At 33.1% G+C, this 26,615-nt stretch overlaps 2 protein-coding genes across 6 annotated transcripts in view; both read right to left on the bottom strand.

Annotated features, from left to right (window-relative positions):
* The window catches only part of LOC127708785 (myb-like protein O), a 74,121-nt gene that overhangs the window by 11,203 nt on the left and 36,303 nt on the right, over positions 1 to 26,615 (bottom strand). The gene's annotated exons all lie outside the window — the stretch shown is intronic.
* LOC127708788 (carbonyl reductase [NADPH] 2-like) overlaps positions 1 to 26,615 on the bottom strand; it is a 107,061-nt gene that overhangs the window by 71,894 nt on the left and 8,552 nt on the right. Inside the window, exons 5-7 of one of the 4 annotated variants that reach the window (XM_052213918.1) lie at positions 24,560 to 24,724; positions 20,765 to 20,873; positions 17,806 to 17,974 (exon numbers count right to left, since the gene is read on the bottom strand). The exons of the other annotated variants lie outside the window; for them this stretch is intronic. Of the exons in view, the coding sequence (XP_052069878.1) occupies positions 17,871 to 17,974; positions 20,765 to 20,873; positions 24,560 to 24,724 (378 nt within the window). The 3' untranslated portion in view covers positions 17,806 to 17,870. Of the gene's footprint in view, positions 1 to 17,805; positions 17,975 to 20,764; positions 20,874 to 24,559; positions 24,725 to 26,615 lie in introns of those variants that run through there. 4 annotated transcript variants of the gene reach the window in all.

Genomic DNA, 26,615 nt, shown 5'->3' with positions numbered 1-26,615 from the left:
CAGACTTACCCTTGGTCTATGTTGTGTAAATAGAACAAACATTATAATGTCACAAATCATGTGACTACTAATTATAGACTTACCCTTGGTCTATGTTGTGTAAATAGTACAAACATTATAATGTCACAAATCATGTGACTACTAATTATAGACTTACCCTTGGTCTATGTTGTGTAAATAGTACAAACATTATAATGTCACATTTCATGTGACTACTAATTACAGACTTACCCTTGGTCTATGTTGTGTAAATAGAACAAACATTATAATGTCACAAATCATGTGACTACTAATTATAGACTTACCCTTGGTCTATGTTGTGTAAATAGTACAAACATTATAATGTCACATTTCATTTGACTACTAATTACAGACTTACCCTTGGTCTATGTTGTGTAAATAGAACAAACATTATAATGTCACAACTCATGTGACTACTAATTACCCAGTTACCATTGGTCTATGTTGTGTAAATAGAACAAACATTATAATGTCACAAATCATATGACTACTAATTACCCAGTTACCATTGGTCTATGTTGTGTAAATAGAACAAACATTATAATGTCACAAATCATGTGACTACTAATTACAGACTTACCCTTGGTCTATGTTGTGTAAATAGTACAAACATTATAATGTCACAAATCATGTGACTACTTATTACAGAGTTACCCTTGGTCTATGTTGTGTAAATAGTACAAACATTATAATGTCACAAATCATGTGACTACTAATTATAGACTTACCCTTGGTCTATGTTGTGTAAATAGTACAAACATTATAATGTCACAAATCATGTGACTACTAATTACAGACTTACCCTTGGTCTATGTTGTGTAAATAGTACAAACATTATAATGTCACAAATCATGTGACTACTAATTACAGACTTACCCTTGGTCTATGTTGTGTAAATAGAACAAACATTATAATGTCACAAATCATGTGACTACTAATTACAGACTTACCATTGGTCTATGTTGTGTAAATAGTACAAACATTATAATGTCACATTTCATGTGACTACTAATTACAGACTTACCCTTGGTCTATGTTGTGTAAATAGTACAAACACAATAATGTCACATTTCATGTGACTACTAATTACAGACTTACCCTTGGTCTATGTTGTGTAAATAGTACAAACATTACAATGTCACAAATCATGTGACTACTAATTATAGACTTACCCTTGGTCTATGTTGTGTAAATAGAACAAACATTATAATGTCACAAATCATGTGACTACTAATTACAGACTTACCCTTGGTCTATGTTGTGTAAATAGTACAAACATTATAATGTCACAACTCATGTGACTACTAATTACAGACTTACCCTTGGTCTATGTTGTGTAAATAGAACAAACATTATAATGTCACAAATCATGTGACTACTAATTATAGACTTACCCTTGGTCTATGTTGTGTAAATAGTACAAACATTATAATGTCACAAATCATGTGACTACTAATTATAGACTTACCCTTGGTCTATGTTGTGTAAATAGTACAAACATTATAATGTCACATTTCATGTGACTACTAATTACAGACTTACCCTTGGTCTATGTTGTGTAAATAGAACAAACATTATAATGTCACAAATCATGTGACTACTAATTATAGACTTACCCTTGGTCTATGTTGTGTAAATAGTACAAACATTATAATGTCACATTTCATTTGACTACTAATTACAGACTTACCCTTGGTCTATGTTGTGTAAATAGAACAAACATTATAATGTCACAAATCATATGACTACTAATTACCCAGTTACCATTGGTCTATGTTGTGTAAATAGAACAAACATTATAATGTCACAAATCATGTGACTACTAATTACAGACTTACCCTTGGTCTATGTTGTGTAAATAGTACAAACATTATAATGTCACAAATCATGTGACTACTTATTACAGAGTTACCCTTGGTCTATGTTGTGTAAATAGTACAAACATTATAATGTCACAAATCATGTGACTACTAATTATAGACTTACCCTTGGTCTATGTTGTGTAAATAGTACAAACATTATAATGTCACAAATCATGTGACTACTAATTACAGACTTACCCTTGGTCTATGTTGTGTAAATAGTACAAACATTATAATGTCACAAATCATGTGACTACTAATTACAGACTTACCCTTGGTCTATGTTGTGTAAATAGAACAAACATTATAATGTCACAAATCATGTGACTACTAATTACAGACTTACCATTGGTCTATGTTGTGTAAATAGTACAAACATTATAATGTCACATTTCATGTGACTACTAATTACAGACTTACCCTTGGTCTATGTTGTGTAAATAGTACAAACACAATAATGTCACATTTCATGTGACTACTAATTACAGACTTACCCTTGGTCTATGTTGTGTAAATAGTACAAACATTACAATGTCACAAATCATGTGACTACTAATTATAGACTTACCCTTGGTCTATGTTGTGTAAATAGAACAAACATTATAATGTCACAAATCATGTGACTACTAATTACAGACTTACCCTTGGTCTATGTTGTGTAAATAGTACAAACATTATAATGTCACAACTCATGTGACTACTAATTACAGACTTACCCTTGGTCTATGTTGTGTAAATAGAACAAACATTATAATGTCACAAATCATGTGACTACTAATTATAGACTTACCCTTGGTCTATGTTGTGTAAATAGTACAAACATTATAATGTCACATTTCATGTGACTACTAATTACAGACTTACCCTTGGTCTATGTTGTGTAAATAGTACAAACATTATAATGTCACAAATCATGTGACTACTAATTATAGACTTACCCTTGGTCTATGTTGTGTAAATAGTACAAACATTATAATGTCACAAATCATGTGACTACTAATTATAGACTTACCCTTGGTCTATGTTGTGTAAATAGTACAAACATTATAATGTCACATTTCATGTGACTACTAATTACAGACTTACCCTTGGTCTATGTTGTGTAAATAGTACAAACATTATAATGTCACAAATCATGTGACTACTAATTATAGACTTACCCTTGGTCTATGTTGTGTAAATAGTACAAACATTATAATGTCACAAATCATGTGACTACTAATTATAGACTTACCCTTGGTCTATGTTGTGTAAATAGTACAAACATTATAATGTCACAAATCATGTGACTACTAATTACAGACTTACCCTTGGTCTATGTTGTGTAAATAGAACAAACATTATAATGTCACAAATCATGTGACTACTAATTACAGACTTACCCTTGGTCTATGTTGTGTAAATAGAACAAACATTATAATGTCACAAATCATGTGACTACTAATTACAGACTTACCCTTGGTCTATGTTGTGTAAATAGTACACACACTATAATGTCACATTTCATGTGACTACTAATTACAGACTTACCCTTGGTCTATGTTGTGTAAATAGTACAAACATTATAATGTCACAAATCATGTGACTACTAATTACAGACTTACCCTTGGTCTATGTTGTGTAAATAGAACAAACATTATAATGTCACAAATCATGTGACTACTAATTACAGACTTACCCTTGGTCTATGTTGTGTAAATAGTACAAACATTATAATGTCACAAATCATGTGACTACTAATTACAGACTTACCCTTGGTCTATGTTGTGTAAATAGAACAAACATTATAATGTCACAAATCATGTGACTACTAATTATAGACTTACCCTTGGTCTATGTAGTGTAAATAGTACAAACATTATAATGTCACAACTCATGTGACTACTAATTACAGACTTACCCTTGGTCTATGTTGTGTAAATAGAACAAACATTATAATGTCACAAATCATGTGACTACTAATTATAGACTTACCCTTGGTCTATGTTGTGTAAATAGAACAAACATTATAATGTCACAAATCATGTGACTACTAATTACAGAGTTACCCTTGGTCTATGTTGTGTAAACAGGACAAACATTATAATGTCACAAATCATGTGACTACTAATTACAGACTTACCCTTGGTCTATGTTGTGTAAATAGTACAAACATTATAATGTCACAAATCATGTGACTACTAATTACAGACTTACCCTTGGTCTATGTTGTGTAAACGGAGCAAACATTATAATATCACAAATCATGTGATTACTAATTACAGACTTACCCTTGGTCTATGTTGTGTAAACAGGACAAACATTATAAGAAACAAAAGTGTCACAAAGAGAACCCAGCTATAGAATCCCATTAATTTAGTCTCGTCTGCTACTGGACTTCTATAATTCTTTGTTACAAACTTGTCTTTTATCAAAGGATGCTTGTTAAACATTGGTTCTGAAAGAAGATAAAAATATAAACAAATGGTTTACAGAATGTTTAGATAGTGCATTTGTTGCATCAGTTGTGGATAGTTAGTCATCATCTTATCACTTCACCATCTTACAACTAATGGAGTACATCAAATTTCACTTCAAACTAAAATAAAACCTTTCATATTTTTGCTGATTTACTTTAATTTCATGCAGTGCTTATATGCTTACGATATAAAAGGTGACAGATGTAAGATGTCTATTTTGCAAAAAAGGTATAAAAAATAAAGGAGTTGTCTTAAAAGTTGTTGTTGCTATATTAGAAATATTACCATCCCAGAAATCTCCTGTTTTATCAGCAACACTGTTAAAATCATCTTCATCAAAATAACCATTATCCTGACCATCAGGGATTTTTTTAGGATCCTCAATAAAATTGTTGTCTTCATCTGCAAGATTAATTAAAAAAAAATTATTAGGTTCCAGTGGTTTAAATAATGTTTTCAAATTTGAATAATATACAAATGTTTGCTTAGACTGTAAGTTAAATATATATTATGTCAATTTGAGTTTCACATATTTTGTATGAAGATGACTACATTTATACTATATTATAAAATTCAATATTGACAGATTCAGTGTTAAATAAAGAAGCATGGCAGAAATGGCAGATCAGTATAAAGCCTATAAAAATTTCACTTTCCACATTCCCTTTAAACATTACCTCTGATCTTAATGTAGTAACAGCCTTATGTTTTCACTCTCCATATTTACTCTTAAATACTCCAGCCTGAATAGCAGAGTGTAGAAATTGGACCAAGTTTCTCCATCTGTGGGCTTTGTGTTGGATATGTTGTTTAATTTGTTCTCATCCTGAACCTACTGTACATGCTTCCTTTTATAGCTGAGTATACAGTATGGGTTTTTCTCATTGTCGAAGGACGTACAATTGCCTATAATTGCTAACATCCACTTTATTTGAAATTTGGTGGATAGTTGTCTCATTGGCAATCATACCACATCTCCTTATTTTTATATTGACATTTTTGCTCCTAAACATCCAGGTCAAATGACTATCAATCAACCATTTACTGAACCAAGGGTAAGGAAACTACATGTAATTCTACTACTGCAGCAATTGTCAGTTAATATTTTAATTACTTTCTAGCTCTTCTTCATTATTATCTACATTAAGATTTCAGTTAATATTATAATTACTTTCTAGCTCTTCTTCATTGTTATCTACATTAAGATCTATATTTTTGTCCCATGGATCTTGATCTGAATCATCCCAAACATCTTTATCTTCATCAACCAAACTATCAACATCATTTTTTTTGTCATAAGTTGCATCCAAATCTTGATCTTTATCCCACTCAACTAAATAATCATCACCATTATCCAATGTATCACCTATTAGAAAAAGGACAAAGATTGTGTAGATGGACTGAATGAATTGAGGGCATCATTTTCATTTTGAATTTCAAATTTTGATCAAAATTCTTACCATGATTATGAATAATTGTTAAAGATTAAACTTAATTGTATTTCAGAAAACATGGACAATATCCATTATGTAATGACTTCCTAAATTACACTATAAATCAGACAATTTTGATTTATATTACCATTTCTTATGCGTTTCACTAGAAATACTTTGGTTCTACTTACCAGGGTTATAATTTTTTATTACTGACATTAACTGACAAAACCCAATGTAGCAATTAAATATTTGTGACACTATTTAAACTTTAGAGGACAAAACCTAATGGATATAATTACCATCAATGCCACCAAGAGTGAATGCAGCAGCTCATACATGTCATACTGACATTCAAAAAGACAAAAAATTAAAGTCCATATATCTAAATTCATAATTAAAACTCAAGAAACTAGCTTTATATTTATAGTATTATAGTTTACTTCTAGTTTTTACCTGTTGTCTTACTGTACATATTACCTGTTGTACTAAATGTTGGTTGTACTGTAGTTTTGTAGCTAAATTCTGGTCTAATCAATATCTGCTGTAGTGTTGTTCTATAATTAGATTCTTGTGGTCTAGATTCCAGTTGTATTGGTGTTATACTGGTATCCTTTTTTGGTGTTATGACTGGAGTTAACTGCTGCTTTGTTTCTTTTTGTTCAATATCATGTTCATTTTGTTTTATTTCTTGAACAAAATTCTGTGAAGGTTCAGGATACAAAGTTTTCACTTCTTGTTTAATTTCCTGATTTACTGGTTGTACAACTTCTTGTTTAATTTCCTGATTCACTGGTTGTACAACTTCTTGTTTAATTTCCTGATTCACTTGTTGTACAACTTCTTGTTTAACTTCCTGATTCACTGGTTGTACAACTTCTTGTTTTAGGTTAACATCTACCTGTGTCAATATGGATGTATTTTGTGTATTGTCAATTGATGGGTGTAATTTGGCTGCAACTTGTTGAGACTGACGTGTCTGCTGTGACCCCTCCTGCTGGGAAAGAAATACTTGTTGAGATTGATTTGTTGCTGGAGCTACCTGCTGCTGAAACTGGCTTTCATGCTGAAGAGATTGAGTTGCCAGTTGTTGTGAAGGTGTTGACTGTTGTTGTAAAGGAGTTGCCTGTTGTGAAGGTGTTGTCTGTTTTTGTGAAGGAGCGGACAGTTTTTGTGATGGAGTTGCCTGTTGTTGTGATGGAGTTGCCTGTTGTTGTGAAGGAGTTGCCTGTTGTTGTAAAAGAGCTGCCTGTTTTTGTGAAGGTGTTGCCTGTTTTTGATCAGCAGTTGCCTGCTGTTGTGAAAGAGTTGCCTGTTTTTGTAAAGGGATCACCTGTTTAGACTGGGCAACTTCTTGTTGAGCTGGGATCACTTCTATTAGAGATTTTGTTTGTTGTTGAGACTGATTTACTGGCTTTTGATCTAACAAATTTTGATGCTGGCTAGCTCCTTGTGAGTGACTTGTCTGCTGAGATTTAGCTTGTTGTTGAAACTGAGTATCCTGTTGCTTAGGAATATCTTGTTGTTTTTGTGACTGAGTATCTTGTTGCTGTCCTGGGATCACTTTTGTCTGGAGCTGATTTAGTTGTTGCTGTGCTCCATGCTGCTCTGACAAGGTCTGATTAGTACCTACATTCCTGATGTCTGAGGAAGGTTGTATAACTTGAAGGTTTTGTTGCTTTTCAGTTATTGCTTGGTCTACAGTATTTTGCTTTGGATCTCCTCCAGCTTTTTTTTCAATGGGAGCATCACCTGGGGGACTGCCGAGCTCTAGAACATAAAATTGTAATGCTATTAACAATGACTTTAAATGCTAACATATGACAATAGACCACATCAACCACAGACCATTTTTAGACATGTTAATTAGCAATCAGTTTCTATTCTGACAACACAGATTGGTATTGGTTTACATACAACAGACATACAAACAATGACAAACAAGAACAACACACAGTCAAGATACTTAGTACAGGAACTAAATTTGGTTGTTAAAATAAGTGTTATATACCAGTCTTATGGTCAGATCATATGTTTATGTACGTCTTATGAATTCATACTAGGCATGCTTTTTCAATGGAAATTGTCACTTATTGTAATGTCACAATACATTCTTAATAGCACGGAAACCCATGAGACGAGGTAAAGTTTGTACAAATCTCCAATTTTGCCCTTTAAACCATATTTCATAAAACTGTTAAACACACAATAATCCAACACAGTGTAACTTCCAAGAGGATCCAACAAGTACATGATCTGCTTTTGGTGGTCGGGAAGAGAAGTGCATAGATGGAGGCTGCCATGATTTTTTTTTAAATAAAACTCAAAATGTATAATCTGAAACAACCCGATTTTTTTTGGAAGAAATGTTTTTGTCAAAATCCCCTAAAATAAATGTTAGGGTCAGTCGGGGCAAGTGGAAACACACTTTTTTTTCTTTTTGGGCTAATTGAGTAAAATAATCAGACGGACAGCTGTTACACAGTCTTTATCTTCCTCCTCTACAAGGAGCTTAATTCACTTTCCAAGTTACGCAACAATGTAGAGAAAGTAGCCGACACCGTATCTTATCTGAATGTATGACAAAAAGTCACAGACAAAAAGTCACAGGACAAAAAATCACAATTCAGTTTTGAGATTATTTTTCTTTGAATAAGAAAACACTTTAATATTTAAAAAAACATTTTTGCTTTTTTCTTGAACTATTATATATAAAGCAACTTTGTAATTAAATTTATTTAATACATGTCAATAATTATCAAATGATTGTTAAGAAAACAAAATGTCAATGTGGCTTGGTACTTAAATGGCTTCATGGTGCCAAGAAATATATCCTTTGCATGATTGAAATTTACTAAATTTGTATTTATCAAGGCTAATGAACAATTTCCTAACTGTGAAATGAATTTATGTAATAATAAATAGCTTCGCCGAGGGCAGCTGGATATATACGACCCCAGAAGTCCAACCCTGAACAGTTGGGGCAAAAATGGACACAATATTCCCGCTTGATACAGGTCTGAATTCAGAATATTTGACACATAATAGGTTTCTGACACAGAATAACTGTAGTCAAAGAACTTGAAATTGGTTATATGATTTGAATTTACATTCAATTGAAGATTTCTTGCTGTTGTGCAATACACTGTGCTGTTGCGAATTGACTCCCCCCCCCCTTTTTTTTTTGTAAAAAAAAAATATTTGAAGAAATTTTCTTTTTAATTTCTGAAATCTGAATTGAGAAAAAATTGTCCCCCCCCCCAATTTCTTTTTAACCTCCCCCCCCTTTTTCCAAAAAAAAATTCTTTCCCTCAAGATATGGTCATAATCTCAATTCAAATTTCCAATGGAGTTTGCAACCATAATTACCCATTTAAATACATCATAAAAGTCTTAAAATAGGAAATGACATACATAATCATGGGTAAAATTAATATTCCTTAATCACCATATTTAAATAGTAACTTCTAAAAATAAATTGACAGCTAATCACCTCAAGACAATACAACATTTCTTTATACATAATTTAAAAGCAGTGTATGGGAGGTATTCAAAACATAACATTGTTCTTTTTTTTAATTGTCCATTAACCAGGAAACCCTTGTTTTTCCCCCTTTTTTGCCCCTAATTCCTAAACGGTTTGAGCCATAACCCCCCAAAGCCAATCCTAACCATCCCTTTGTGGTATGGAAACTTGTGGTATAATTTCAGAGATCCATACACGGTTCCACAAGTTATTGTCTGGAAACTAGTAAAATGCTTATTTGAGCCCCTTTTTGGCCCCTAATTCCTAAACTGTTAGGACTATAACTCCAAAAATCAATCCCAACTTTCCTTTTCATGCGTTTGCAAATTTGTATCCAGAAGTTTTACACCAGTTTATAAACAACTTGAAATAATCTTGACACCTGACATCAGCTTCTGAACAACTTAATACAAGCCATTTTCTAGACAACATTACATCAGCAAGTTTCTAAACAACTTTACACCAGTTCTGAACACCTTTACACCAGTTTCTAAACAACCTTACACCAGTTTCTGAACACCTTTACACCAACCAGTTTCTAGACAACTTTACATCAGTTTTTTTTAAGGAGGAAGCAGAGGTAGCAAAAAGCAAATCACAACCTTCTGAAGTCATTAACAAAATGTATCCATTTGGTGGGATATAAAACTAAATAAAGACAAGTTTAACCTTTCCAAAAAGGTATGGAGTGCTTTACCGTATCATAATATTTACGCCTACTTTTATTTTGTGATTTTGTGATTTTAGAGAAAAAGACACAGGTTTATTTTAAATTTTCATAAGTATCTATTATGTTTTTTTATTTTCAGATACTTTTAATTGGGTTTCACTTTCACAACTATTAGTAATATGATACCTAACAGGTAAAAGGCTCCATTCTGAGGGTCTCAAATAAGGGACTGTGAAAGGAAATTATAGTTAAACTAACAAATTACTGAGAAGATTATAAGAGGTTATAATCAGATCTTGTTGATCAGACTGAAAGATGATATCGTTCATTCATAAGTATTTAATCTCTCTAATGAATTAAATTATTTCTGACTGGAAAAAGTAAATTGAAACTCTCTACTGAATGCCACCTAATGTACACAATGAGTATTACACATACATTGATACTTCTCCCCTTGCTGACATGATTCCAATTTTATAACTCATTCTAGCCAAAAGAATCTTAGCCACATCATTAAGCAACTAATCAGAACTAATTGGTGTCAAGTGACAAAATCATGATGGCATGTATACTGTAAACCAACTTATTTTCGCGGATACTTTATTTCGCGTTTATCCCTTTCTAGTTCATTTCGCGGCGATTTAATTTTGCGATTCTCAAATTTCTTCATGTAGATAGCTTAGGAAAAATCCAAGTTTTACATATTCGCGAAGATTTATATTCGCGTTATTTTTCTACTCGCGAAAAACGCGAAAATAAATCGCTCGCGAAAATTAGTTGGTTTACAGTATCAACTTAAACTAAAGGTGCGTTTACATGATACGATTTTCCATCCAATTTGATACCTTCCGTTAGCATGGCTAGGTAAATCTCACAGCATTGACAAGTTATGAATTTCTATTCTATTAACCGAACTACCTACGATTTTAGTGTTTACACAGTGCGATTTTAATAGAAAGCAGATGCACAGATAAAAACCCAATGTAAATCGAAGGGGAAATTGTATCGTGTCAATACACCTTTTAAAGCTTTGCACTGTGATGAGAAAGAAAAAGATGGTAAACAGTAAACAGACTGACACACTACATATCCACAGCTATCTCAAGAAGAGACACAAAAAAGAGGAATTTGACGATCTTCAAATAAATTCATGTTTTCTAGGTTTTTTTGCTTGTGTCAACTAGTATCAGCTTGTGTACACTGACTAAAATTTACCTATTAAATCAACTTGAAAGTTCATATTAACAGTGATCATAAACAAATAAACAAACAAATTTTACAAAATAAAATTAAATTTTAATGCACCTTATTTTGCTGTTAACAAAACACCTTTGGGATCCAGCCAGTCACAGAGGTTATGAAACACTTCTTCTTCTCTCTCTCTCTTATATTCATCATTACAATTTCATTAATCATAAGTACTAGTTAGACGGTAAAATATCATAATTCTAATTTGGAAAAAATTCATGTATGTCACAGTTGTGGTTATGAAAACATGTTTTACTGACATGATTTATAACAAACTTTTCTAAAATTGCCCGTTTATAAATTTTGAAATTATAAAGAAACTAAGGTTTCAACTTCCTCAGGCAAAGTTGACCTTAGATGGATTTGGTTATTTGTTTTAGGTATTTTTGTCATATAGCTCTTCAACTGTTTCGGTACTTATACATCCCTCGGATTTCTAATGTTTGGCTTTGAGCGTTCCTGATGAAGGTGAATCCAGAAAAGCGCTTCGGACGCATGAAATTATTAAACGTGTTGTTTTCAGTTTTTACATCACTGGGTCGATACCTCTGCTGGTGGACTATCAGTCCACGAGGGTATCATCAGCTCAGTAGTCAGTACTTCGGTACTGACATGATTTATAACAAACTTTTCTAAAATTGCCCGTTTATAAATTTTAAATTATAAAGAAACTAAGGTTTCAATCCCCTCAGGCAAAGTTGACCTTAGATGGATTTGGCTATTTGTTTTAGGTATTTTTGTCATATAGCTCTTCAACTGTTTCGGTACTTATACATCCCTCGGATTTCAAATGTTTGGCTTTCAGCGTTCCTGATGAAGGTAAATCCAGAAAAGCGCTTCGGACGCATGAAATTATTAAACGTGTTGTTTTCAATTTTTAATAACAGATACATTAGTCAATCTCTTCAAGAATATCAACAAAGCTCTTCAAAGAAAATTTGATTGCAGATTTGAAAATACACTATGAAAGGTTTTTATATCATTTTAAAGTAAACAAATAATTTTGTGAAAGATTTGCCTTTAGATTTTACTGCTTATGTTTTTTTTTAAAGTCAAATACATATACAATGTATACATATAAACTGTTTCATACAAGGTAGATTTTCAATGTGGAACAATATAAAACTTATTTGTACTTCTGCAGGTATGTTTTCGTAACATAGTCTATGTTGTTAATTATTCAATAAGTAGCAGTGGAAGCAATGAAATATATGGACTATGCTAAGGACCATAAAATAAACGTGACGGTTATTTAAATACATTTCACTCAGAAGAAAATTGATTGTCCAGTGGCAACTTTTTTATGCATGGTAAGGACAACACTCAGCATAGAAAAAGAAAACCCAAAACAAAATGTGTATAGTATATAAGTCTCACGTATTTTTGCACATTGATATTTGTATAGTTAAATGTTTAATTGCAGGATAAATACGAGTCTGTGGACTGATTATTATTATTCTAAAACAGTAATCTTGATAAAAATTCATAGGTAAAAATATAAACTATTGCATTCATGAATCGTGATTAAAATATTCATAAATCTTGGTTAACATTCTAATTTATAATCAAACATTGTCACATTGGTCGACTCAACACTAACAAGCCTTTTTAGCTGGAATTTTGTTTGCACTGGTAGAGAAAAAATGAGTAAAAATATTCCACGAAATGTCATAAATACAATAAACCTTCCCAATAAACATATGTATGGTATAATTATATTCATCCGTTAAGACCATACACCTGAAAACACTACCCTGTTGCATAGCTAAATTCAATAAAAAGCACTCTGATATATAAATTTATACTGTAATAAACACAAATAAATGGAGAATGTGTCCATGGGACACAGGTGATGCCCCTGTTTGCATATAACGTTATATAAGGACATAACTCAAGAAGGGTATGAGTAACACCAACCAAATTCAATCTTGATCTGAGGTTTGTGGTAATAAGCATTGCATATATGTTTCATAACATTTGGTTGAAACTTACTTAAGCATTGCATATAAGTTTCATAACATTTGGTTGAAGCAAACTTAAGTTAGAGAACGGAAACAAAAAACTTAGCTATTTTTCAATTTATAAAGTGGCATGACTCTAGAACGGTAAAAGTGATGCCACCCAAATTCAAATTAAACTTGGGCTGTTTTCTGCTCTTTGGTCGGGTTGTTGTCTCTTTGACACCTTCCCCATTTCCATTCTCAATTTTATTGATCTGTGTTTTGTGGTAATAAGCATTGTGTATAAGTTTCATAACATTTGGTTGAGGCAAACTAAAGTTAGAGAACTGAAACCAATACATACGGACATACAAACAGACAATGATAATACGTAATGCCCCCTCTGCAGCAGCCGGGGCATAAAAATGATTTTTTTTAAAGTATTGATAGATTTCAACATAGGGAATATTCAATAATTAATCAGAAAATACTTCCATGATAACAAATTTTATTAGAAAAGATTGTAAACAAGTAATTATCAATGAAAATGTAGACTACCGACTAGATAATAAAGCTTGGTATATAAACCTGAGTAAAACAAACATTAGTCAGAGACCAAAATCATATTATTGGACCATATATTTCCTTATAATCTCATTTTCTCATTAATTTTGTAATCAAACAAATGATAATGAGTGTAGAGGCGCCCCTCATAGGAGTAATACATGACGGGTTATAGATTTTTTTTTATAATACATGTATCATATTGTTCAAAAGCTGTGATTTTTCAATTCACATCACATGATAGGCTTTACTCAAAAGACTTTTCCAACTGATTGTTATAGTTTATTCATATGTACAATTCTTGCCAGAATTTTATGAAACTGATATCATAGGTTTATATCACCAATGTCTTTGACACTTTTGAGAATAAGTGCTGATCAAATATTTTCAACGAGTTATGCCCCTTTGAAAAAATAAATTGTAACGGAAATCGAAATGCATTTGCTCTGAAGCCTTCACTTTTTCAAAGTTTCTTTTTAGTTATCGCCCTTGGATAGATAAAATATGTGCAACGCGGGGGACATTGGAACTGTTCTTTTATTTAGATTTAAAATATATATTAACAAAGGCAACAGTAGTATACCGCTGTTCAAAAGTCATAAATTTATTAAGCGAAAACAAACCCGGGTCACAAACCAAAACCGAGGGAAACACATCAACTATAAGAAGAAAACACTGAACTACTACAAAAACAAACGCCAACATACATAGAAACTGACTATTTGATAACAACTGCCATATTCCTGACTTGGTACAGAACATTTGAAGAAACAATGGTGGGCTGAACCTGGTTTTATGGCTAGCCAAACCTCCCGCTTATATGGCAATGTTAAAAAAACCGCTAAAATAACAACATTACGTGACAAAAATACAGTACAAATAAACGCAAGAACACTCAGGATAGATAAATACATAAATAAATAATATAATAGTACATTACAACATGTTAACCACAGAATAACAACGGACACCTTCCATTATTTTCGACAGTAAACCCGTACACCACAATAGAATTACGAACTCATAAAATCATAATTCTGATATGACAAGGCAGTTGTTAAGACAGGTCTCACGCTCTCCTGATTTGGAGAAGGTGATAAAACCAAGGGGCCTAGAGCTCTCATGGAAGTGTTTGGGTCAATGTCAGATTTAGTTACAGAATATTTCTAAATGCGGTCAAATCCGTCTAGCGCATGTTTTATATATTTGGCATTTAGAAAATAAACTTTATATAAAAGTGTTGTTTCGATCTGATAAGTCAATCCTTTTTGAACTGATATTTATAATTTGTTCTTATGTTGTGCTGTAAAGTCATGTAAATCATGAGTTTAACAGCGTCTTCTTAGTTTACAAAAAAAAAAAAAAAAAGAAAAAAAAGGCGAATGTATGCGACCACATTTGAAACATAAAACCAATAAATGCTTATCTAAAAGAGGCATGAAAGATACCAGAGGGACAGTCAAACTCATAGATCGAAAACAAACTGACAACGCCATGGCCAAAAATAAAAAGACAAATAGACAAATAATAGTACAGATGACACAACATAGAAAACTAAAGACTAAGCAACACCAACCCCACCAAAAACTGGGGGTGATATCAGGTGCTCCGGAAGGGTAAGCAGATCCTGCTCCACACGTGGCACCCGTCGTGTTGCTTATGTTATTACAAATCCGGTAAATAGTCTAATAAATTCGGTAGGTCACATTCGTGAAAAGGGAAGAGTATTGTAGTTACGACATAAGGAACATATCCGATATCATCTGTGAAACGGTTATTCCATAACGGTCAACCAACTCGTGATGGCGTCCGTTTAAATTTACGAAGGGATGATTTCAACTTCACCATTTGGAAATCTTGGTTTAATAGCTTCCTTGTGAGCATCAATCCTCTATCAAGGAAATCATGATAGGAAATACAAGCCCGGGAATATCGTATTAATTGGGAGATATGTACTCCGTATGCAGGCGCTGCTGGAATGTTGATACATAGAAATGGAAAGTTCACAATTGGGAAGCTGAAATCATCTCTTTTGTCGTAAAGTTTTGTTTTCAACCGACCCTCATTGTCAATTTCTAGATGTAAGTCAAGATATGAGGCAGACTTAAGTGTATCTGTAGTATCCTTTATCTTTAGTTCGATTGGATAGATTCAACATAGACATCAAATTTTGTATTATTTAGTGAGAGAGCCTAAAATTGCTCACCACCACTTTATTAGTCCCCTACTGACAATGTCGAAGGGGAATTTAGATTTGCACTCCGTCCGTCTGTCTGTCTGTCTGTCCATCCTTCAGACTGACAAAACAGTTTTCCACACTTTTTTTCGTCATGCATGAATATATTGATTTACCAATTGGTATAAATAGTTTTATCATGACAAGTTACAGATCAAGTTCGAATTTTGTTCCGGTCTGATAATTTTGTTCAGAGTTATGGTCCTTGGACTCAAAAATCAGTTTTCCTCACTTTTTCGTCATGCTTGAATATATTGATTTGATATTTGGTAAATAGATTTATCATGACAAGTTACAGATCAAGTTTAAATTTTTGTGCCGGTCTGATGAATTTGTCCAGAGTTATGTTTTTTTGACTTAGAAAATTCACTCAAATAATCAGTTTCCCGTACGTTTTTCATCATGCTTGTTAATATAGGTTTAATAATTTATATATAATTTTATCAAGTTACAGATCATGTCCTTGGACTTGAAATTTCACTCAAATAATCAGGTTTCTACACTTTTTTTTTCATGCTTGAAGATATTGACTTGATATTTGTGATTAAGTTACACCGTGACAAGTTATAGTTTATACTTATTGACTGGGTATGAGTGGAACAGTAAGTTTATTGTCCCCCGAGGTGCAATGACATTACTATTCCACAAATATCCAGTCAGTTAGTGTTTTTTTTTACCGAAGGAGACAACAGCCAATAAATGTCGGGGCTAAATCAACTATAGTAATATAAAATGCAGAAACACAACCATACAGTTTAACGTTTACTTTATATATATTCTGAATGCTAAGGCCACGTCCCACACTGACGTCAATCCTAGATATAATAGGTAAAACGTGACGTCGTAACTCCCGCGTTATTCTCAACATCCCCCAGGGTTAACAGAAAAGAATGGATGTAATCATGGATAACTATTTTCCAACTGACGTCGTCGACGTTACTACAAGGGGGAAAGAAAGCTTCTCGTGCTACTAGGAGGAAACAAGTCCTGTTCCTCCCCATCACGCTGAGGGGGAATGTGGGATCATGCCATTTTTTCCGGGGGGGGGGGAGTAAAACTAGATCGATCCAGTCCCCCCCCCCCCAAAAAAAAAAATTGGCATGGGGGAAACATTGCTTTTCCGTCCGTTCGTCCGTCCGTCAACACTTCGTGCGATAAATTCGATTTAACCAATTTTCATACAACTTTATCGCTTAACACATTAGAATTGACTGATTTTTTTTTTACTTTTTGACTCTGTCATTTAAGGTCAAGGAACGGTAAATGGGCTATGTCACAGATTTCGGTAAAATTTTGCATTTAGCTTTGATTCGTTGAATCATATCTGAAAATGGAAAAAATAATGACTTAATCTTTTTTATTTTCTGAAATATTACTGATTGAAATCTTTCAAAATAGGTGAACATTTGTAAAGGAAACACATGAAATCGACGAAAAACGTTCATAAATTTACCTTGAAATCATACAATTTTCAATTTCTAGTACATAGATTTTTCTTAAAAAAATATATTTTGTTGATACATAAGTTTCAGATTTTCAGATACAGTTCAAAGGTATATGGAAAATTTTAAGAAAATCTGTGACATAGCCCGTTTACTGTAACTTGACCTTAAGAGTTACAAATCTTTTACCCTTATATTTAAGGCATTTTTTTCGAGCAATTATAAATCACTCCCTTTCAATACAGAACAAACACCATCGGTCATATTGATCAATAGATCGGTTAGTGTCTACATCACAGCAAAAGAGGTACAATAAATATACATTAAGCTTAAATAAACTCTTCATCAAAACATGATTTAGTGCTTAATTTTGGGTAAAATGTATGGGACTGCTAAAACATAAGTAAAACTGAAAGTTATATCTTTATTCATAGTTCTTTTAAGTCAACACAGGACGAATAACCTGGGTTCAGTATACTCCTACTCCTCCATCGACACGAAGAGATTCCCCACTTATCATGCAACTCTGGTCACTCAGTAAGAATACGACGGCATTCACAACATCTTTTGTTTCTGTAATAAAAATATTACCTTAATGATACACATCTTTATAGTTTTCAATAACAGAAAATATTTATTAAAGCATAAAAAATAAAAATAAATTGTGAGATATTCGTGAAGCTTCATTACAAAGAAATATTATTAAATTAATTGTAGTATTATGTCTACAAGTCACCAACCCTCTAACACAAATAAGCAAAAGTCATCAATAGCAAACATAGTTGAAACCCCCCCCCCCCCAAAAAAAAAAATCATTACTTAAGGGCAATAACTCGATCCCACAAGGAGTCAATTTAAAGTTTCGGTTATGCTGACCTATTGAAGATCTAACCCTGCTAACCATGTGTGATAATTACAGTTTCTCTATATTAAATCAAGATAATTCCCCAAAACACATTTAATGGGTAAATTAGAGGCAATATAGCAGTTTGCCTGTGTTCAAATTCTCATCAATCCACAAAGCAAGGTAAAAAGCAAAACTGAAGAGACTGTATGACCTCAAACATTTATTTTCTACCCTGTTGCCTTATGTAAACTTTATTGTTCATATCATTTTTGCTGTTTACAAGTGCCTACTATCTATAATAGTTTTACAGAAAATAACTAAAAAAAATGCAATAAAATTGCCAAAAAAAGAACAAACAAAAAAAAAACACACACAAAAAAGGAAAATGTTTAAACGGTTTTTAAGATCACAACAATATGGAGTCAGTTGATACTTTAATAGCAATTCTGAAATTTTGTTGAAAGTCAAAATTCATCGTAATTAACACATGCACTGAAAAAAAATCCTATATAAAATCCTATATGATAACCATCACAATTTTAACATGGAATAAAATATAGAATGGAAAGTGTGTTCAAATTCCAAATCGACTTATTCAAGTGGTACTTAAATGATAATACGAAAACACAAATTTTGAAGGTAACCAAGGAATGTAACTCTTGAACAGTAAATTCAAAACCATAAATTCGAGACGATATTGTATGGTCTATGACATTGCATACACATTTCAAAAGATTTGGCTCAGCGACACTTAAATTATCATGCGGAAAATTGTGACAGACGGACAAACGAACGCATAGACATGCACATCACTATACACCTCTTCTCTTATACGCGGCTGCGTAATAATAAATTATTGGTTAAAATTGCTTTTAAAGGCAGTAACAGTAACTGTATAACTTATCTTGCTAATTATTTTGTTATAGCTTTCAAGCCAATTGGCAAAATTGAAAAAATGGGTAAACAAATGCAATGTTAGAACAATAACTTCTATAAGGAGATATTTCGGGTATGAGTAGATCATAGATATAAGAAGATGTGGTATGAGTGCCAATGAGACAACTCTCCATCCAAGTCAAAATTTATAAAAGTAAACCATCATAGGTCAAAGTACGGTCTTCAACACGGAGCCTTGGCTCACACCGAACAGCAAGCTATAAAGGGCACCAAAATTACTAGTGTAAAACCATTCAAACGGGAAAACCAACGGTCTATTCTATATAAAAAACGAGAAACGAGAAACACTTATGAACCACATCAACAAACGACAACAACTGAACATCATATCTACTTGATCCTTTTTGCTGCTTACATTTTCTCCCTTTTTATTGAAGATTTCAAGAAAATAGCCAAGAAAGGAAAACAAAATGGTAAACAATGCCTTCCATATAAATTTTACGGTCACCATCACGAATTGATTGACCGATACAATGTGTTGGTGTCTCAATTCACAAGCGACATGCTTTCGCGATCTTACATCTTTAGATAAAAAGCAAGTCGTCTGATCTGTAAGTGTACCAATTGAGTCTTATTTCCGGTAGTTATATTTTGACTGAATGAATTCACATGACGGGTGATGCACACATAGCAGGAGACGGACCCGGTCTCGATCATTTTGGAAGTCATGCGATTCCCTCGGTTTTTGTTTTCTACCTTCAAGTTGATTCGTTTCTTCCTAATCGATTTTCGAGAATTTAACATTGGTAAACTACAGTCGCCTTACTTTTTGTCCAGCAGACTAACCTGCAAACTTTCTGAAGTATTCCTTCTAGTATGCTTACTAAAAACCTTTTTCATGAGGTATACTATCTACAATACTTACCAGCAAATCTTTCCATGGGTATTCTGTCTAGTTGACTTACCAGCAAACCTTCCCATGAGGTATTCTGTCTGTACACTTACCAGCAAATCTTCTCATGAAGTACGGGTATTCTGTCTAGTACACTTACCAGCAAATCTTCCCATGAGGTACGGGTATTCTGTCTAGTACACTTACTAGCAAACCTTCCCATGAGGTATTCTGTCTAGTACACTTACTAGCAAACCTTCCCATGAGGTATTCTGTCTAGTACACTTACCAGCAAATCTTCCCATGAGGTATGGGTATTCTGTCTAGTACACTTACCAGTAAATCTTCCCATGAGATACGGGTATTTTGTCTAGTACACTTACCAGCAAATCTTCCCATGAGATACGGGTATTCTGTCTAGTACACTTACCAGCAAATCTTTCCATGAGGTATTCTGTCTAGTACACTTATCAGCAAACCTTCCCATGAGGTATTTTGTCTAGTACACTTACCAGCAAATCTTCCCATGAGGTACGAGTATTCTGTCTAGTACACTTACCAGCAAATCTTCCCATGAGGTACGAGTATTCTGTCTAGTACACTTACCAGCAAACCTTTCCATGTGTTGACTGTCCATAATTATCCGCAGCACACCTTCCAATTGGTATTTCGTATAGTTTACTTGTCAAAAAACTTTCCCATGAGGTATTCGGTCTAGTATACTTACCAGCAAACCTTCCCATCGGTGTTCTCTCGAGTAAACTTGTCACTGTATGCTCTTGTCCTTTTGTCATGTTTGTCATTACGAAAGTTGGGTTTACTGAATTAACCCTTATCTGTGGTAATAAAAATGAAAACTAATATATCGTCAAATACATTGCAAGAAAATACGAAACTACAGTATGAAGTAATTTGTCATTATCCTGGTTTGATTAATAACATATTTTCTTACGGAAATATACCAAGGGTACGGACCTCAATAATTGGTTTATTTAATTTCAGTTTCACGTTGAAAAACTCCTTACTGCAATTTACAAAAGAAAAGATGTAATTTTTCTTCTTTTTGGATGGTGCTGTTTCATTTTTACGGTATTTGTATTTCCCAACTCGGTCTATAGAAATGTTTTAGATTTCAATGAACGTAATTTATGTTTCATTGATTACTGATTAAGACAGGGATTTCGTTACTTCAAATTACTTAAAACCTTTACTAAATTTTTTCATAGATGGAAAGATTTGGTTTGGTAGTTTGGTTGTATCAAATAATGATCTTATTACAAATTAAACGGAATAGCACATCCTTTTTATTTTTGAAATATGGGCTGTAGAGCCATTAAATTAAAATACGATTCATATTACTTTACTGGTGCTTATTCTTACAGTTATCAATTTAAAACTGTAATAGATCTCTGACTATTGTCTTGATCGGTATTGACATTGATTTTATATTCAATAGCTAAGTATTAACTGATAGAAATAAGAAGATGTGGTATGAGTGCCAATGAGACAACTCTCCATCCAGGTCACAATGTATAAGTTATCAATTTAACAATTATAGGTCAAAGTACGGCCTTCAACACGGAGCCTTGGCTCACACCGAACAGTAAGCTTTAAAGGGCCCCAAAATGACTAGTGTAAAACAATTCAAACAGGAAAACCAACGGTCTAATCTGTATAAAAAACGAGAAACGAGAAACACTTATGAACCACATCAATAAACGACAACCAATGATCAATAGGCTCCTGAACGGGTGCATCAAATGCAGCGGGTTTAAACGTTTTAACAGGCGCTAACCTTCATCCTAACCTGAAACAGTAGTGTAACATTACAACATAGAAAGACACACTATAAATTATATCAATTGAAATGGCGTAACTCGATCAAAAAGACATATTAACAAAAGCAAGTAAACATACACTGAACGAATAAATTTGATCTATGACACCATATAAATACAATATTAATGAAAAGCGGGATGTAAAACAATGTCAAAAAGACAACTCTATCCTAGGACAAAATGACGTTAAATAAAATAACGTACACAGGTATGTTTAGATATAATAATTTTATTGCTAGGAGTACGGAAATATTTTTTACAAAATTAATAAATTTGTAGTTCATAGTACGAGTACAGAAGTGATAATTTATCGTCATATTAAATACTTATCAAAGATGACGAGATATAACACAAAATAAGTAAACATCGAATAACAAAAATGCATTATAAATTGTGTCAACATGTCAAATTAACACGAAAGTATGATTTGAGAGTACTAGCAGTTAATGAAAGCTAGTTAAAAGCCAAAAACAATTAATAATAAAAAAATCATGCATCAGAGACTAAACTCAATTAAAACACACGCCAAGGATTTGTGCAATGCCAAAATAAAAGTATCGACAGGCAGTAGGATAGTTAGGATTTAACCTTATAATAAATATGTATCATGTTATATATAGATAAAGCAGTCTCTATATAGAAAATAAAATTCTTAAGGAATACAAATTTAGTTATGTTTTAATTTGTTGATGACAAAATATTTGTGCCAATGTAAACAATATTCAAAGATCAACATTTTAAATAAGATAACCTTTACTAATAAGTTTGTTAAAAGTTCGATGAGTTTACACGGATCACGCAGTGATTTTCGCGCTTTTATTACAATGTCACCGTAAAATTTAATGCTTCAATCATGTCTTCACATTTCCAGTAAGTGTATCTAGCATACTTCCTTTTTCGTAACAGAAAAAGGCTTTAAACGAGTTACAGCAAATAAATTTGCAATGAGATTTTTCAAAAGACGATTTAACTAAATATGAAAACTTTTTCTTGATAAGATTGTGTGGAAGTGTAGTGTAGAGAGTAGAAAAATCATAACTGCCAACAGAATTAAAAGGACCATCAAAAGCACGTATTTTATCTAAAATTTCTATAGAATTTTTAACACTCCAAAAACAATTGATACCATTATTTTCATAAACTTTATTACAAAAGTTAATAACAAGTTCTTTGATAGTAGTAAGGGAGGTAGTTAGAAGCACTAAGAGATTAGTAGTAGAACACTTGCTAGATGCGGAGATGAAACGAAATTTGAATGATTGTTTGTGTAATTTAGGTAACCAGTACATAGTCGGGACTTTCAAATGTTCGAAAGAGGCTTTAAGGTGGGTCGTGGCAGTGATATGATTGTTTACATTTTGACACTCTGTGGAGCGTACGGACCTGAACGTAAAAGAGCCTGTACTGTTTTCCAGTTATTCAGACTTATATGTGGTTCTTCATCCTTTCAATACTAATATTTTTGGAATTGCACAATAAAATGCTCTTTCTGACTGCATATGATGTCTACACCAAATCTGTTCATATGTACTTATCAATACTCAGTCAAGTAGAATGTGATCATTATATAAGTCGAAATTGCGTTTCGAACTAGATTTCACTAACTGCGAGTACTCGTAGATCGGGACTGTCTTTCTTTTGCATTTTTTGTTAATTTTTGTGTGTGCTTGATACCGATAAGATGTAAAACAAGATGCAAAATATACTAAGAGTACATACAAAAGCTCAAAAACGAAGAGAAACTGACAACACCATGACAAAATACAACTAACGACGAAGAGAAACTGACAACGCCATGACAAAATACCACTAACGACGAAGAGAAACTGACAACGCCATGACAAAATACAACAAACGACGAAGAGAAACTGACAACACCATGACAAAATACAACTAACGACGAAGAGAAACTGACAACGCTATGACAAAATACAACTAACGACGAAGAGAAACTGACAACGCTATGACAAAATACAACTAACGACGAAGAGAAACTGACAACGCCATGACAAAATACAACTAACGACGAAGAGAAACTGACAACGCTATGACAAAATACAACTAACGACGAAGAGAAACTGACAACGCCATGACAAAATACCACTAACGACGAAGAGAAACGGACAACGCCATGACAAAATACAACTAACGACGAAGAGAAACTGACAACGCCATGACAAAATACAACTAACGACGAAGAGAAACGGACAACGCCATGACAAAATACAACTAACGACGAAGAGAAACTGACAACGCCATGACAAAATACAACTAACGACGAAGAGAAACTGACAACGCCATGACAAAATACGACTAACGACGAAAAGACAAACAAGTCAACAAAACACGACAAAGAAATATAAAGACTGAGGAACAAAAAACCCATCAACATGGGGGTGATCTTACGTGATCCGGTAGCGAAAGCAGATACTGCTCCAAGTATGACGCTCGTTGTGTTACTAATTCGGTGATGTCTCACTCGATGTTGTCAGTTTTCTCGCAAAAAAATGATTAATCATAGACATTTTGCAGTTTTAAAGCCATTTTCTTGAGATTAAGGAAAGAGCAAATCCGTGTGCCCTGTAAAACTACATAAAACTTTATTTTTATGGGATCTATTCAAAAATTGTTTTACTACTAGTATATGAAAAAAACACGGTTAATTCTACAGATATTGAGCTTACATTATGGGGTCCAAGTTCTAGAGCCATACATCTAGTCATATTATCGACGGCACCTTTTGTTGAAGAATAAGCACTGGCATCAGGATGAGCTGTCCTTGACCATATACTGGAAATATTTACTATAGAACCGCCTTCTCCCTTTTCTATCATGCGCTTGGCAATTACCTTCAACAGGAATAGAATCTTGGTTACCCAATCTTACAATTTACTTAGACATTGGTCGATACTTTTTTCATAAGGGATATAAACAGTTATTTTTCAAAATTAATCGCAATTCAAAGTAACCTCTTATTATAAAGATGTGTCGACATTTGAAATTAATAATAAGATTACTAATGTTCATTGACATCATAGTGATTATAACTCCTTTCTATGGGCAATTTTCGTTAATTGGAATTCGGGTGATTTTTATGCAGAAGCTAAATAAAACTGCACACAGTTGCCAAAATGGCAGATCGTCATTGTTGCAGATTTTGCATTTATTATGAAGCAATAATTTGTTTTCAATGCACAAGGTCGTCCTTACATCGGACTGATTATGACGTCTTTCCACTAAATCTATTGGAAGTGTACTGATTGATATTTTAGTCTGGGTATACATGATTATTCATTTGTTGTAATTGACCTTAACTAGATTTCAGTAACTTCGAGAACTTTTTGGTCGTTACTTTGTGCCTTCTGTTTAATTGTTAGTATATTTTGTGTGTTGTGCCGTTCTGATAAGTCAAGCACTTTCCGACAGGTTTGTGCAGTTTTTTTATATGCTGTGCTGTTACACTAAGAACTGTCACAGCTGGTTAAGGGTGAGGTGGATAAAACCTAGCAAACATGTTCAACCCCGCAAAATTCTTTATATGTGGATGTCCAAGGTCAGAAACTTGAAATTAAGTGGTAGTCGTTGGTTGCTGTCCGTCAATTGTTTTTCTTTTTTTTCATATCATAAATCAGATCATTGGTTTTCAGTTACTTTTTGTCTTTTGTCCTTTTTGTTTGTTTGTTGTTTGTTTGCTTGTTTGTTTTGTTTGTTTGTTTTGTTTTGTTTTGTTTTGTTTTGTTTTGTTTTGTTTTGTTTTGTTTTGTTTTTCTGCTTCGTGGTAATCTGATGAATAAAAGTATTTTAAAGTTGATTCTTACTTTGTGCTGTTACAATGTCCAAAGTAAGGGGAGGGGGGTAATGCGCTCACAAACATATTAAACCAGCACCCCATTCTGTAGGTGTTTGTGCCTGTACAAAGTCAGGGGCCTGTAATTCAGTGATTTTGTAGGTTTTTGTTCGTCATATTTGTGTTCTGTTTATTGATTTGCCACAAATCAGGCCGTTGTTTTTTTCTCGTTTTAATTGTTTCACAATTTGTTATGTCGGGGCCTTTTGTGGATGACTATATGTTATAGATTTTGATCATTATTGAAGGCCGTACAGTGACCAATAGCTTCACCTCTGGTGTAATTGTCTCATTGGCAATCATACCACATCTTTTTTTTATAACGTTGTTTATTCTAATCTGCCTCCTATATATAAAATACACCAGCACAAAGTTATAAATACTACTTTGTTGTATGATGTGTATATATAAAGTCATATGTCTATTGTTGAAGTCTGAATGTTGACCCCTACAACTCATTGGTTGTTTTTGTCGTTTGGTTGCTGCCTAATTGACGTAAATCCAAATCCTGCATTTATTCATAACTGTCACATGGACTTAGTAATAAAAATAAATTGAAATAAGTTTAATGATAACTCCTATTGGAGGAAAAAGAAAAAAATAGTATATAAAATGAAAAAAGGTGGAAGAAACGCAAGTAAATTATATCTACTATCCACGTCTACATAAGATTGTTTGGTGTACGGTATGTGCCCTGACGTCTACGTCGGAGTCCTGGTAGTGTGCAAATCAAACAAAACTGTTATTCAGTTCAATTAAATACATGAATTTATGTCAATATAACACCCTGTCCCGGTCGCAATATCACCTTTCCATGATCATCGAACCACGAAATGTAGGTAAAAGATCAAGTTGACATATTTACAAAAAGATCAAATTATAATGCACATTTG

The sequence above is a fragment of the Mytilus californianus genome, unplaced genomic scaffold, assembly GCF_021869535.1.
Source record: "Mytilus californianus isolate M0D057914Y unplaced genomic scaffold, xbMytCali1.0.p SCAF_7, whole genome shotgun sequence".
In the NCBI taxonomy this organism is placed as follows: Eukaryota; Metazoa; Mollusca; class Bivalvia; order Mytilida; family Mytilidae; genus Mytilus; species Mytilus californianus.
The sequence above is the reverse complement of the archived record's forward strand: the minus strand, read 5'-3'. Positions and strand labels throughout refer to the sequence as shown.